The sequence below is a fragment of the Oncorhynchus keta genome, unplaced genomic scaffold, assembly GCF_023373465.1.
Source record: "Oncorhynchus keta strain PuntledgeMale-10-30-2019 unplaced genomic scaffold, Oket_V2 Un_contig_2383_pilon_pilon, whole genome shotgun sequence".
Lineage (NCBI taxonomy): Eukaryota > Metazoa > Chordata > Actinopteri > Salmoniformes > Salmonidae > Oncorhynchus > Oncorhynchus keta.
Window position 1 is genome coordinate 493,232 of NW_026283598.1, and position 14,017 is coordinate 507,248.

General features: G+C 39.3%; 1 protein-coding gene across 2 annotated transcripts; it reads right to left on the reverse strand.

Annotated features, from left to right (window-relative positions):
• Positions 1 to 997: 997 nt before the first annotated feature.
• Positions 998 to 12,546, reverse strand: LOC118378493 (zinc finger protein 501-like). Of its 2 annotated transcripts, none has more exons than XM_052505443.1 (3): positions 12,181 to 12,538; positions 11,423 to 12,098; positions 998 to 4,624 (listed from the first exon to the last, which is right to left on the reverse strand). In XM_052505443.1, exons 2-3 carry the CDS (start codon positions 11,805 to 11,807, stop codon positions 3,576 to 3,578), a joined length of 1,434 nt encoding a protein of 477 aa, XP_052361403.1. In that variant the 5' UTR covers positions 11,808 to 12,098; positions 12,181 to 12,538; the 3' UTR covers positions 998 to 3,575. The 2 variants fall into 2 exon arrangements, with proteins under 2 accessions (XP_052361403.1, XP_052361404.1); XM_052505444.1 differs by lacking the exon at positions 998 to 4,624 and adding an exon at positions 4,635 to 5,430 and having other exon boundaries at positions 12,181 to 12,546.
• Between the last annotated feature and the right edge of the window lie 1,471 nt (positions 12,547 to 14,017).

Here is a 14,017-nt window from a genome sequence, read left to right on the forward strand (position 1 = left end):
CTGTGTACTACTCCCTTCACAGAACAGCGCAAACTGGTTCCAACCAGAATAGAAAGAGGAGTGGGAGGCCCCGGTGCACAACTGAGCAAGAGGACAAGTACATTAGTGTCTAGTTTGAGAAACTGACGCCTCACAAGTCCTCGACTGGCAGCTTCATTAAATAGTACCCGCAAAACACCCGTCTCAACGTCAACAGTGAAGAGGCGACTCCTGGATGCTGGCCTTCTAGGCAGAGTTCCTCTGTCCAGTCTCAACGTCAACAGTGAAGAGACAACTCCTGGATGCTGGCCTTCTAGGCAGAGTTCCTCTTTTCAGTCTCAACATCAACAGTGAAGAGACGACTCCTGGATGCTGTCCTTCTAGGCAGAGTTCCTCTGTCCAGTCTCAATGTCAACAGTGAAGAGGCGACTCCGAGATGCCGGCATTCTAGGCAGAGTTCCTCTGTCCAGTGTCTGTGTTCATCTTAATCTTTTCTTTTTATTGGCCAGTCTGAGATGTGGCTTTTTTCTTTGCAACTCAAATGTAGCACATTTCAGACATGGGATCCATGCAATGTGCTTTTCAGGGAAAAAAGTAATAATCACTATGAAAAGTAATAATCACTATGAAAAGTAATAATCACTATGAAAAGTGATAATCACTATGAAAAGTAATAATCACTATGAAAAGTAATAATCACTATGAAAAGTAATAATCACTATGAAAAGTGATAATCACTATGAAAAGTAATAATCACTATGAAAAGTAATAATCACTATGAAAAGTAATAATCACTATGAAAAGTAATAATCACTATGAAAAGTGATAATCACTATGAAAAGTAATAATCACTATGAAAAGTAATAATCACTATGAAAAGTAATAATCACTATGAAAAGTAATAATCACTATGAAAAGTAATAATCACTATGAAAAGTAATAATCACTATGAAAAGTAATAATCACTATGAAAAGTGATAATCACTATGAAAAGTAATAATCACTATGAAAAGTGATAATCACTATGAAAATCAAACCTTTAATATGTACTACACAACAAACATAAGACGATTAAAACTATAGAATAACAAACTGAAAGACTAATGAGCATCCTAAGGAAATGACATTAAAACTATAGAATAACAAGCTGAAAGACTAATGAGGATCCTAAGGAAATGACATTAAAACTATAGAATAACAAACTGAAAGACTAATGAGCATCCTAAGGAAATGACATTAAAACTATAGAATAACAAGCTGAAAGACTAATGAGCATCCTAAGGAAATGACATTAAAACTAAGGAAATGACATTAAAACTATAGAATAACAAACTGAAAGACTAATGAGCATCCTAAGGAAATGACATTAAAACTATAGAATAACAAGCTGAAAGACTAATGATCATTCTAAGGAAATGACATTAAAACTATAGAATAACAAGCTGAAAGACTAATGAGCATCCTAAGGAAATGACATTAAAACTATAGAATAACAAACTGAAAGACTAATGATCATCCTAAGGAAATGACATTAAAACTATAGAATAACAAACTGAAAGACTAATGAGCATCCTAAGGAAATGACATTAAAACTATAGAATAACAAGCTGAAAGACTAATGAGCATCCCAAGGAAATGACATTAAAACTATAGAATAACAAGCTGAAAGACTAATGAGCATCCTAAGGAAATGACATTAAAACTATAGAATAACAAGCTGAAAGACTAATGAGCATCCTAAGGAAATGACATTAAAACTATAGAATAACAAGCTGAAAGACTAATGATCATCCTAAGGAAATGACATTAAAACTATAGAATAACAAACTGAAAGACTAATGAGCATCCTAAGGAAATGACGTTAAAACTATAGAATAACAAGCTGAAAGACTAATGATCATCCTAAGGAAATGACATTAAAACTATAGAATAACAAGCTGAAAGACTAATGATCATCCTAAGGAAATGACATTAAAACTATAGAATAACAAGCTGAAAGACTAATGAGCATCCTAAGGAAATGAAATTAAAACTATAGAATAACAAGCTGAAAGACTAATGAGCATCCTAAGGAAATGACATTAAAACTATAGAATAACAAGCTGAAAGACTAATGAGCATCCTAAGGAAATGACATTAAAACTATAGAATAACAAGCTGAAAGACTAATGAGCATCCTAAGGAAATGACATTAAAACTATAGAATAACAAACTGAAAGACTAATGAGCATCCTAAGGAAATGACATTAAAACTATAGAATAACAAGCTGAAAGACTAATGATCATCCTAAGGAAATGACATTAAAACTATAGAATAACAAGCTGAAAGACTAATGATCATCCTAAGGAAATGACATTAAAACTATAGAATAACAAGCTGAAAGACTAATGAGCATCCTAAGGAAATGAAATTAAAACTATAGAATAACAAGCTGAAAGACTAATGAGCATCCTAAGGAAATGACATTAAAACTATAGAATAACAAGCTGAAAGACTAATGAGCATCCTAAGGAAATGACATTAAAACTATAGAATAACAAACTGAAAGACTAATGAGCATCCTAAGGAAATGACATTAAAACTATAGAATAACAAGCTGAAAGACTAATGATCATTCTAAGGAAATGACATTAAAACTATAGAATAACAAGCTGAAAGACTAATGATCATTCTAAGGAAATGACATTGATTAAAATAGTAAGAATAGGATGTAATATCCAACCAGAAATATAAGCTTGTTTTATACTACAGTCTTTGTAAACAATATAATTGTACCTAAAAAATTGTCAAGTTAGTTGAAAATGTTACATTTAAAATATGAAATATCAAAACCAAATGTTCACCCCTTTGTTAATATGTAGTGGCAATAATGAACTTAATGGTGAGGCATGGAATAATAAAACATGTATATTTTGTCAGGCTGAATGTTTGAAATATGAGGTGATTTGGGACATGCTTCTTCAGTAGTGGAATAAAGACAATTAGCACTTGAATGTTGTCAAGAAATAGTGTGTATACTGGAGTGATATGACGGTCAATAAAATTGTTCATAGACCAATTTTTGATAGTCCATGTGTATAGGCTGCAAGTACGTTGAAATTAAGTTGTTTTCAAATCGCTGAGCGCAAGCACCCGAAGAAGACGTCTTTTCAACTTTCAACCAAAACCGACCATATTGGATGTCGGGTCTGGTCTTATTGTCAACGTCTTTTTGCCATTGTAAATAAGACTTTGTTCTTAACTGACTTGCCTAGTTAAATAAAGGTTACATTACTACAATGTTTAAAAAATTGTATATTGTGATATTAATTCAAATACTCCTGTGATTTTAAAACATTCTACATTGTGACATCATTAGAACACTCCTACTACAATGTTAAAACATTCTAAATTGTGACATCATTAGAATACTCCTACTACAATGTTAAAACATTCTACATTGTGACATCATTAGAACACTCCTACTACAATGTTAAAATATTCTACATTGTGACATTTTTCATTGATATCATGAAACAACTCCTTCATAAATGTATTTTCTGATGTTTAAATGACAGATCTTTTATCAGAGTATCTCTTCCAACATTGATGACAGCTATGAGGTTTCTCTCCTGTGTGTTCTCTGGTGTGTAGTCAGATGGCTAGATGAAGTAAAACTCTTCCCACATTGATCACAGCTATAAGGTTTCTCTCCAGTGTGTATTCTCAGGTGTGCTACCAGGTTGCCTGCATGAGCAAAACACTTTCCACATTGATTACAGCTATATGGTTTCTCTCCTGTGTGTGTTCTCTGGTGAATAGTCAGATTGCTGGATGTAACAAAACTCTTCCCACATTGATTACAGCTATACGGTTTCTCTCCTGTGTGTGTTCTCTGGTGAATAGTCAGAATGCTAGATGTAGTAAAACTCTTCCCACATTGATCACAGCCATGAGGTTTCTCTCCTGTGTGTGTTCTCTGGTGAATAGTCAGATTGCTAGATGTAGTAAAACTCTTCCCACATTTATCACAGCTATGAGGTTTCTCTCCAGTGTGAATTCTCTGGTGTGATTGTAATGTATATAATTTGGAAAATGTCTTCCCACATTGATCACAGCTATAAGGTTTCTCTCCTGTGTGTGTTCTCTGGTGAATAGTCAGATGACTAGATGTTGTAAAACTCTTCCCACATTGATCACAGCTATGGGGTTTCTCTCCAGTGTGAATTCTCTGGTGTGATTGTAATGTATATAGTTTTGAAAAGGTGTTCCCACAGTCAGAGCAGCTATAAGGTTTCTTTCCTGTGTGTATTCTCTGGTGTGTTTTCAGGCTGCTTGGAGCATTAAAACTCTTCCCACATTGATCACAGCTATTACGTTTCCCTCCTGTGTGGATTCTCTGATGTCTTTTGAGCTCTGCTGAAGAGGTGAATCTCTTCCAACAGTCAGAGCAGCAGTGAGATGTCTCTTCTGTGTGAAATCTCTGGTGCACTTTCAGTGAACCTGATATTGAGTAACTCTTCCCACAGTCAGAGCAGTGGAGAGATTTCTTCCCTGTGGGTTTCCGCCTGAGATGTTCTGATGTGGAGAGATTCCTGTCTGCCTCTTCAGCTTCATGAGGTTGTTGAGGCTCCCCAGTGGATCCACGATGGTCACGTCTCTCTCCTGTGTGAACAACAAAGTCAGACAGATGATTAAAAAGGCCACAAAGGCAGAAATCCACTGTATCTTTCAGCTAAAAGGTGATGCCCATGATGTTGTACAACATTACGTTCTTAATGAGTTTAAATGCTTTTACAAACTTATTTGACAATCAGTGAACAGTCACATTTTGTCTTGTTTTTTTCCCACTTTAGTTGTAAAGTTGATGATTCTAGAATGTCTTTATGGGTCCTTTTCTGTGTTTGCTCAAATTTGCCACACGAGGATGATGTGCAATTTAGTTGCAGAAACTTCTCCCCGCTGAAGAAGAAACCACTAGTTCAAATCAAATCAAATTTATTTATATAGCCCTTCGTACATCAGCTGATATCTCAAAGTGCTGTACAGAAACCCAGCCTAAAACCCCAAACAGCAAACAATGCAGGTGTAAAAGCACGGTGGCTAGGAAAAACTCCCTAGAAAGGCCAAAACCTAGGAAGAAACCTAGAGAGGAACCGGGCTATGTGGGGTGGCCAGTCCTCTTCTGGCTGTGCCGGGTAGAGATTATAACAGAACATGACCAAGATGTTCAAATGTTCATAAATGACCAGCATGGTCGAATAATAATAAGGCAGAACAGTTTAAACTGGAGCAGCAGCACAGTCAGGTGGACTGGGGACAGCAAGGAGCCTTCATGTCAGGTAGTCCTGGGGCACGGTCCTAGGGCTCAGGTCAGTTGAAACTGGAGCAGGAGCATGGCCAGGTGGACTGGGGACAGCAAGGAGTCCTCATGTCAGGTAGTCCTGGGACATGGTCCTAGGGCTCAGGTCCTGAGAGAGAGAAAGAAAGAGAGAAGGAGAGAATTAGAGAACGCACACTTAGATTCACACAGGACACCGAATAGGACAGGAGAAGTACTCCAGATATAACAAACTGACCCTAGCCCCCCGACACATAAACTACTGCAGCATAAATACTGGAGGCTGAGACAGGAGGGGTCAGGAGACACTGTGGCCCCATCCGAGGACACCCCCGGACAGGGCCAAACAGGAAGGATATAACCCCACCCACTTTGCCAAAGCACATCCCCCACACCACTAGAGGGATATCTTCAACCACCAACTTACCATCCTGAGACAAGGCCGAGTATAGCCTAGTTATGGACGTTGTACATCTACGTTGAGAAAAAATGGTGAGTGACGATTGTAGTTTTCCACAATGTATTCTGAATATTACAGCTCACTATCATCGCAGATCAGGAGAGCTACTGAAGGAAACTCACATTAAGCTCTGTGTCTATTCACTAATTCACCACCGTGGGGGAAAACTCAGGGGAGGTCTCATAGGCTGACAGCAAAAACAGCCTCCATTTACAGGTTGAATATGAGTGCATTTCACACTACTTTTGGATTAAATTGTAATGCTCGTTTCTCCCGCTTAATATAATGTTGAAGCAGTTTATACTTTAAAAAAACAACATTTTAATCCATTTTATAATAAAGCTGTAACATAACAAAATGTGGGAAAAAGAAGGAACTGAATATGCAAAACATTGCTCCTTCTATGACAATGACCAGGTGGATCCAGGTGAATTAGAGAAGGGTGAAAGGTTAAGAGTTGACCCTGAACTGACAACCAATTAGCATAATAAAACAAACCCAATAAAAAGCTGTTTCAGCTGAGATCTATTTGTTTAGCATCAATGGGCTGCATCTCAATCCACCAATCATCTTCTCACATAAACGTCAATAAAAAGCTGTTTCAGCTATCAGATCTATTTGTTTAGCATCAACGGGCTGCATCTCAATCCACCAATCATCTTCTCACATAAACGTCAATAAAAAGCTGTTTCAGCTCAGATCTATTTGTTTAGCATCAATGGGCTGCATCTCAATCCACCAATCATCTTCTCACATAAACGTCTGTAGCGTCCGAACAGCTTGGGCCTAAACACTGATACTGAAACCCCTCTGTGGAAAGGCAAGTCACAAAAACACATACAGTACCAGTCAAACGTTTTGGACACGCCTACTCATTCAAAAGGTTTTTTCTACATTTCTACATTGTAGAAATGTCTTGTTTTAAATGCTTTACTAGGAATCTTAGCGCAGTAGACATGCTCATGTTATTTATGTTAGTGCAGGGTGAACTGCACACAGTGGACTAATTGCTTTACTGGGATGCTTACCTGGAATGCATTTCAACAAAAAATGTGTTGAATCAAAATATGTTTTATTTGAGATTCTTCAAAGTATTTCAAATATGCATTTTTATTGGATTTCAATTAACAGGTGAATTTCCTTCCTTCTGAATGCTTTTGAGACAGTTGGTATTCTCAACCAGTTTCATGAGATAGTCACCTGGAATACATTTCAATTAAATGGTGTGCCGTCTTAAAGTTAATTTGTGGAATTCCTTTCCTCAATGCTTTTGAGCCAATCAGTTGTGTTGTGACAAGATGGGGTTGGTATACAGGACACAGCCCTATTTGGTAAAAGACCAAGTCCATATTATGGCAAGAACAACTCAAATAAGCAAAGAGAAACGACTGTCCATCATTACTTTAAGACATGACGGTCAGTCAATCCGGAACATGTCAAGTTTCTTCAAGTGCAGTCGCAAAACCATCAAGCGCTATGATGACATTGTCTCTCACGAGGACCTCCACAGGAAAGGAAGACCCAGAGTTACCTCTGCTGCAGAGGATAAGTTCATTACAGTTACCAGCCTCAGATATTGCAGCCCAAATAAATGCTTCACAGAGTTCAAATAACAGACACATCTCAACATCAACTGTTCGGAGGAGACTGCGTGAATCAGGTCTTCGTGGTCAAATTGCTGCAAAGAAACCACTACTAATAAAGAAACTTGCTTGGGCCAAGAAACACGAGACATTAGACCGGTGGAAATCTGTATTTTGGTCTGATGAGTCCAAATTTGACATTTTTGGTTCCAACCGCCGTGTCTTTGTGTGACGCAGAGTAGGTGAACGGATGATCTCCACATGTCTGGTTCCCACCGTGAAGCATGGAGGAGGAGGTGCGATGGTGTGGGGTTGCTTTGCTGGTGACTCTGTCTGGGATTTATTTAGAATTCAAGGCACACTTAACCAGCATGGCTACCACAGCATTCTGCAGCGATACACCATCTCATCTGGTTTGCACTCAGACTATCATTTGTTATTCAACAGGACAATGACCTAACACACCTCCAGGCTTGGTAAGGGCTATTTGACCAAGAAGGAGAGTGATGGAGTACTGCATCAGATGGCCTCCACAATCGCCCAACCTCAACCCAATTGAGATGGTTTGGGATGAGTTGGACGGCAGAGTGAAGGAAAAGCAGCCAACAAGTGCTCAGCATATGTGGGAACTCCTTAAAGACTGTTGGAAAAGCATTCCAGGTAAAGCTACAGTTAGTTTCGAAATGGGTGGCAAGGAATAAGTTAGAAACAAATATTTAAAATACTAAAAGCATTGTATTCACTAAACCCTAAACCTCAACTAAATCTTGTATCTTGTAATGAATTATGTGGAAATTGAGCAAGTTGAGGTGACTAAACTGCTTGGAGTAACCCTGGATTGTAAACTGTCATGGTCAAAACATGTTGATACAACAGTAGCTAACTAAGATGGGGAGAAGTCTGTCTATAATAAAGTGTTTCTCTGCCTTCTTAAACAACACGATCAACAAGCCCTCGTTACCAATACATGTTGCTCAGTGTAGTTCAATGTCCAGGCCTATTTTAACTGTTAGAAAACGCTGACTACATCATATGAAAAGTGTACAATTATGACTACAACTACTGTTCCCTGAAGGAGGGAAACGAGGAATATACTATTAAATCTGCACCTGGCTGGAAGTATTATTTATTATGATAAAATGTACTATGATATTATTTATTATGATCAAATTTACTATGCTCACTTTAGCCGATGTGAGGAAGACCTTTAAACAGGTCAACATTCACAAGGCCGCAGGGCCAGACGGATTACCGGGATGCGTGTACTCAGAGCATGCGCTGACCAACTGGCAAGTGTCTTCACTGACATTTTCAACCTCTCCCCGTCCAAGTCTGTAATACCAACATGACCGACAACTATAGTCCCTGTGCCCAAGAACGCCAAGGTAACCGGTCTAAATGATTACCACCCCAAAGCGTCACATCCGTAGCCATGAAGTGCTTTGAAAGGCTGGTCATGGCTCACATCAACACCATCATCCCAGAAACCCTGGACCCACTCCAGTTCACATACCGCCCAACAGATCCACACCCAATCTCTATTGCGCTCCACATTGCCCTTTCCCATCTGGACAAAAGGAACACCTACGTGAGAATGCTGTTCATTGACTACAGCTCGTCGCTCCACACCATAGTGCCCTCAAAACTCATCACTTAGCTGGGACTGAACTCCATCTGCAACTGGATCCTGGACATCCTGACAGACTGCTCCCAGGTGTTGAGGGTTGGCAACAACACATCCACCACACTGACCCTCAACACAGACCCCTCAGGGGTCGTGCTTATCATGGACTACAGGAAGCGGAGGGCCAAACTTTCCCACGTTCACATTGACTTGGCTGTAGTCGAGCCGGTCGAGAGCTTCAAGTTCCTCAGTGGAACTCATCAGTTCCTCTGTGTTCACATCACTGACCAATTATGGTCCAAACACACCAACACAGTCATGAAGAGGGCACGACAACGCCTCTTCAAATTCAGGAGCATGAAAAGATTTGGCACGGGGCCCTCAGATCTCAAAAAGTTATACAGCGGCACCATTGAGAGCATCTTGACTGGCTGCTACACCGCCTGGTTTGAGAGCATCTTGACTGGCTGCTACACCGCCTGGTTTGAGAGCATCTTGACTGGCTGCTACACCGCCTGGTTTGAGAGCATCTTGACTGGCTGCATCACCGCCTGGTTTGGCAACTGCTTGGCATCTGACAGCAAGGTGCTATAGAGTGTGGTGCGTACTGCTAAGCACACCACTGGAGACATACTCCCACTCAGGGCCTCTATACCAGGCGGTGTCAGAGGAAGGCACTAAATATTGTCAGCCACCAGCCATCCTAGACTGTTCTCTCTAGGTCCAAAAGGCTCCTTAACATTTCACTTCACAATACCAGCACTTACAGTGGACCAGGGGAAGCTCTAGCAGGACAGAAATTTAACTTGTTGGAAAGGTGGCATCCTATGACGGTGCTACGTTTTAAAGTCACTGAGCTCTTCAGTAAGGTCATTCTACTGCCAATGTTGGGCTATGGAGATTGCATGGCTGTGTGCTCGATTTTATACACCAGAAGTAGCTGAATCCACTCATTTGAAGTGTGAACACATTTGTATATGTAGTGTATTTGCAACTGCTTGACAAAATACATATTTTAAAAAATCTCGACAAACAGCCTACTGACAAAACAATCGACCAGTCGACTAGAGTCAGTCCTAAAAAAATGGGGGGGAATTGGCTGAATATTATACAATGACTTATCAACTATATCTATATACTCAATTAACATCACAAACAGCTAACATTATTTAAGCAACACCTTGCTAAGAAAAGACAATATTTCGCCTTTAATGTAATGGCATGAAAATAATCGGCTGAATATTATACAATGACTTATCAACAGCTCTAACAATTTGACCTCCACAGGAAAACCAACACTGGCAGTTATAGAAAGACCCATATAATATATCACCATTGATTCCTGAAGAATAGAGCTTATAAACGACTCATGTTTCAACTGTCTCACCCCATCAGAAACCAATATATACGCCTGTATGACACCACTGTTTGTAAACAAACACTGTATAGCTTCAATAGTAGGTTAAAACTCTCATTATGACATCATTAATGAATTCTAGAATATACTATATATCCTAGAAACCTGGTTAAACTCTCATTATGACCTCATGAATGAACTCTAGAATATATTATATATCCTAGAAACCTGGTTAAACTCTCATTATGACCTCATGAATGAACTCTAGAATATATTATATATCCTAGAAACCTGGTTAAACTATCATTATGACATCATGGATGAATTCTAGAATATATTATATATCCTAGAAAACTGGTTAAAACTCTCATGTTAAACTTATGGATGGGCAGTCCTTGTATTCATAGTGTAGTGAATTCAGGGGGAGGCCCTGAGCTGAACTCAAACCTGGGTCCAGCGACTGTCAAGCCAACGCCTTATAACTGTTACGCCAAGATGTCTGAACTTCTTGACGAGGTCACTAGGTGTTGGGTTAAGGTTTCTACAATATTGTTCACTATGAATTTGAGAGTGGTTACACTTCTCCTTCCCCCATCCCTCAGCTGTTAACCAAGTCTCTGGGCAGCCATTTTGTTGCTGTTTAAATCCTAGTTTTCCCCCATTTTAAAAAGCCACACATCAATCAACCAATCTGCAGTTCAACCAATAACAAAGCTGTAATTCCACCACTGTTTTGGTAATAAGATGGATGGGGCTGGAGAAATGTAACTACTCTCAAATTCATAGACAGACCTATGGATGCAAGGACTGACCGTCCATGATATCAACATTATAGTTTTAACCATGTTGAGGCTATACAGTGTTGGTTTACATTGTTTCTAAACACCGGAGTAAAAAAAGCTTATTTGGGATTCTGATGGGGTAAACAGTTGAACTAAGCTCATGAGGCATGTGTTATATTCTTCAAGAATCAATGCCTATAAATTACTAATTTAAAATTAATAATATAAATGTAGCATTTGCAGATTTCCGCTTTAACACCAAACATCAGTTCAACAACTGCAGAGTTTGCACCTCTGTATTTAAGACAGTACTTACTAGTGTTAATCAGGGAACGGTTTCTCAAAACCATCTTACGGCTAAATTCATCATTAGAACCATTGGATGCCTTAAGATGCGTTTGGGAATCCGGGCCCAGATATCCAGTTTCCTCCTCTTCTTCCTCCTCCTTTTTCGACGTGACAGTCATCTCCTCTTTATCTTCCTCCTCTTCTTTTACTGTAACATCCTCCTCTTTCACTCTGAACGCATCTTCCTCTTCTTTCACTGAAACGTCTTTCTCTTCTTCTTTCACCGTAACAGCCTCACCCTCTACTTGTTTTTGTATTGTAACAGCCTCCTCTTCCTCTTTCATGAGAGCTTCTTCATCCGTCCAGCAGACCTCCTCTTCTTTATCAGGAGGAGAGTAGTTTAGTGAACTCATGTCGGAGATGTTAGCTAGCTATGCTAATGCTAACTTAACCAGCTGACTAATAACAACACCGCAAATATGACATTAAAGTGGATAACTAACAAGACGACAGAAGTGTGTTTAAAATACAGTGGCTAATATACACTAAAGCGTCTAAAGAGCTTTAGTGGTTCGTCTCTGTTGTCTATCAAGCTACCGAGGTGTCTCACAAACTGTTGCTGCTGTTGAAAGAAGCGTTCCGTCCACTACATTATACGTCACACCAGCAGCATCGCCTTAAAGTTTCAGACCGCCATCTGCTGACTGGAGTGGGTAACGCAGTTGAGAGAAATTAATATTTTATTTTCAGGAAAAAAAAGTGATACGGTAGGAAGTTTTTACTCACCAATGTAGCAACACAGTGTAGTTTTAAAGACGTAATAATGTAGTTGTAGTCACGACCTGATTACCTATATGGCGGTGCACAATTCGGCGTCGTCTGGGTTTGGCCGGAGTAGACCGTCATTGTAAATAAGAAGTTGTTCTTAAAACTGACTTGCCTGGTTAAATAAAAGGTAATAAAAATAATAATAATAATAATAACACTGCTAACTGCTACACTAAATGTTCAGTGAATGTGAGTCTATTTAAATGGTTTATTCATAATTAGCTTTCCTTTTTCACACAGCCTGTCTGTCTGCTCTGTGGTGCTCAACCCAGCCAGTTGAAAACTCCAAAAAAGAAGACCGCTCTGAACCGTCCGCATGGTCCTAAAGCACACCTCTGTCCGTTTTTGTATCACATTGCAATGATATAACTAGGTAAAAGTGAAATTTCAGAATGTGTGGGGGGGCTCCCCCGGCTCCAGTTAAAGCTGCGTCCCTGCAAATAGCACCTGCCTTTCAGAGAGCAGCATGCATTTCTTTATCAACCGGAAGCAATGAGCCCAATCAGTCCTCCATGACAAACAAAATCATAAACGACAGAGTAGGCTCATAAGTGCTTAGTTTTAGGGTTATGCTCAGGTTAAACACATTTATACTTCATAGTTCAAAAGTCTTATTCCTGAAGACTGTAAAATGTGACAGAAATTTTTTATCTTTTAGGCCTAAAGTTATAACGGGGCGTTAGGGTAGCCTAGTGGTTAGAGTGTAGAGGCGGCAGGGTAGCCTAATGGTTAGAGTGTAGAGGCGGCAGGGTAGCCTAATGGTTAGTGTAGAGGCGGCAGGGTAGCCTAGTGGTTAGAGCGTTGGACTAGTAACCGGAAGGAATCGTTTTATTATCTGTAGTAGAAAGCGATGGTTTAGAAGAAGCCTAAATAAAATTCATAGTTAAACAAAACAAAAATTTATGTCCAGCTATGTCGATATCTAACATTATCCTGCAATAGATGTTACAATTGGTAATATTACGTCTGTCTTCTTCTGATGCCTCTTAAGCAGGTTGATGTTTATTGTCACGAGTCTCGTCCTGTCGACAGAACTGACAGATTTCCACTAGACGGACCACTAGACGGACCAGCTGGAGTCAAAATGTGCGATATTGTAAAAATGTATGAAAAAACAAATGTAATGTTAGGGTTAGCAGTATGGTTAGGGTTAGCAGTATGGTTAATGTTAGGGTTATTTAAGGTTAGGTTTAGGCATTAGGGTAAACAGTATGGTTAATGTTAGGGTTATTTGAAGTTAGGTTTAGGCATTAGGGTTAGCAGTATGGTTAATGTTAGGTTTATTTAAGGTTAGGTTTAGGCATAACCAATTTCCAGAAACAACAAGAGGCAATAAATCACTGATATATCTATTAGGGGGGAAATCAGGCTGTAAATGCTATTGATGCTAACACAACAAAAAAAACACATGGAAATGGGAGATATATTTTACCTCCCTGGTTAGAGGACAACCTGCAGAAGACAGTCAGCTACATTTTGGAGTGATGCATTTAAATTTAGGGGTCGCTAAACAAAGGAACGCAACACTTATTTGTCATCACTCATATAAATATCACGTTGAAATCAATTGTGCCGAGAGGAGGAGATGAGGTTGCACTTCCTGTTAAAACTAACAGCTCAAAAACCACAAGGAATCTGGGAATAATGTGTACAGTTTGATTCAAGTGGGTCACCGACGAGATAAGTCCAACACAACACTTTCTTTTGTTAATCACATAAATAGGACTCTTTCATTTCAGAGCCTGGATTTTCCCCCTGATGAGGCTAATATCCACATCATGCTGAAATCAATAGA

Bases quoted from the DNA above. Each gene is read 5' to 3' on its own strand.
- LOC118378493 (XM_052505443.1), bottom strand. From the start codon at position 11,807: ATGAGTTCACTAAACTACTCTCCTCCTGATAAAGAAGAGGAGGTCTGC. The intron at 4,625-11,422 runs GTAAGTACTGTC...TTGTTCACACAG, and splicing joins CCGTTCCCTGATTAACACTA to GAGAGAGACGTGACCATCGT.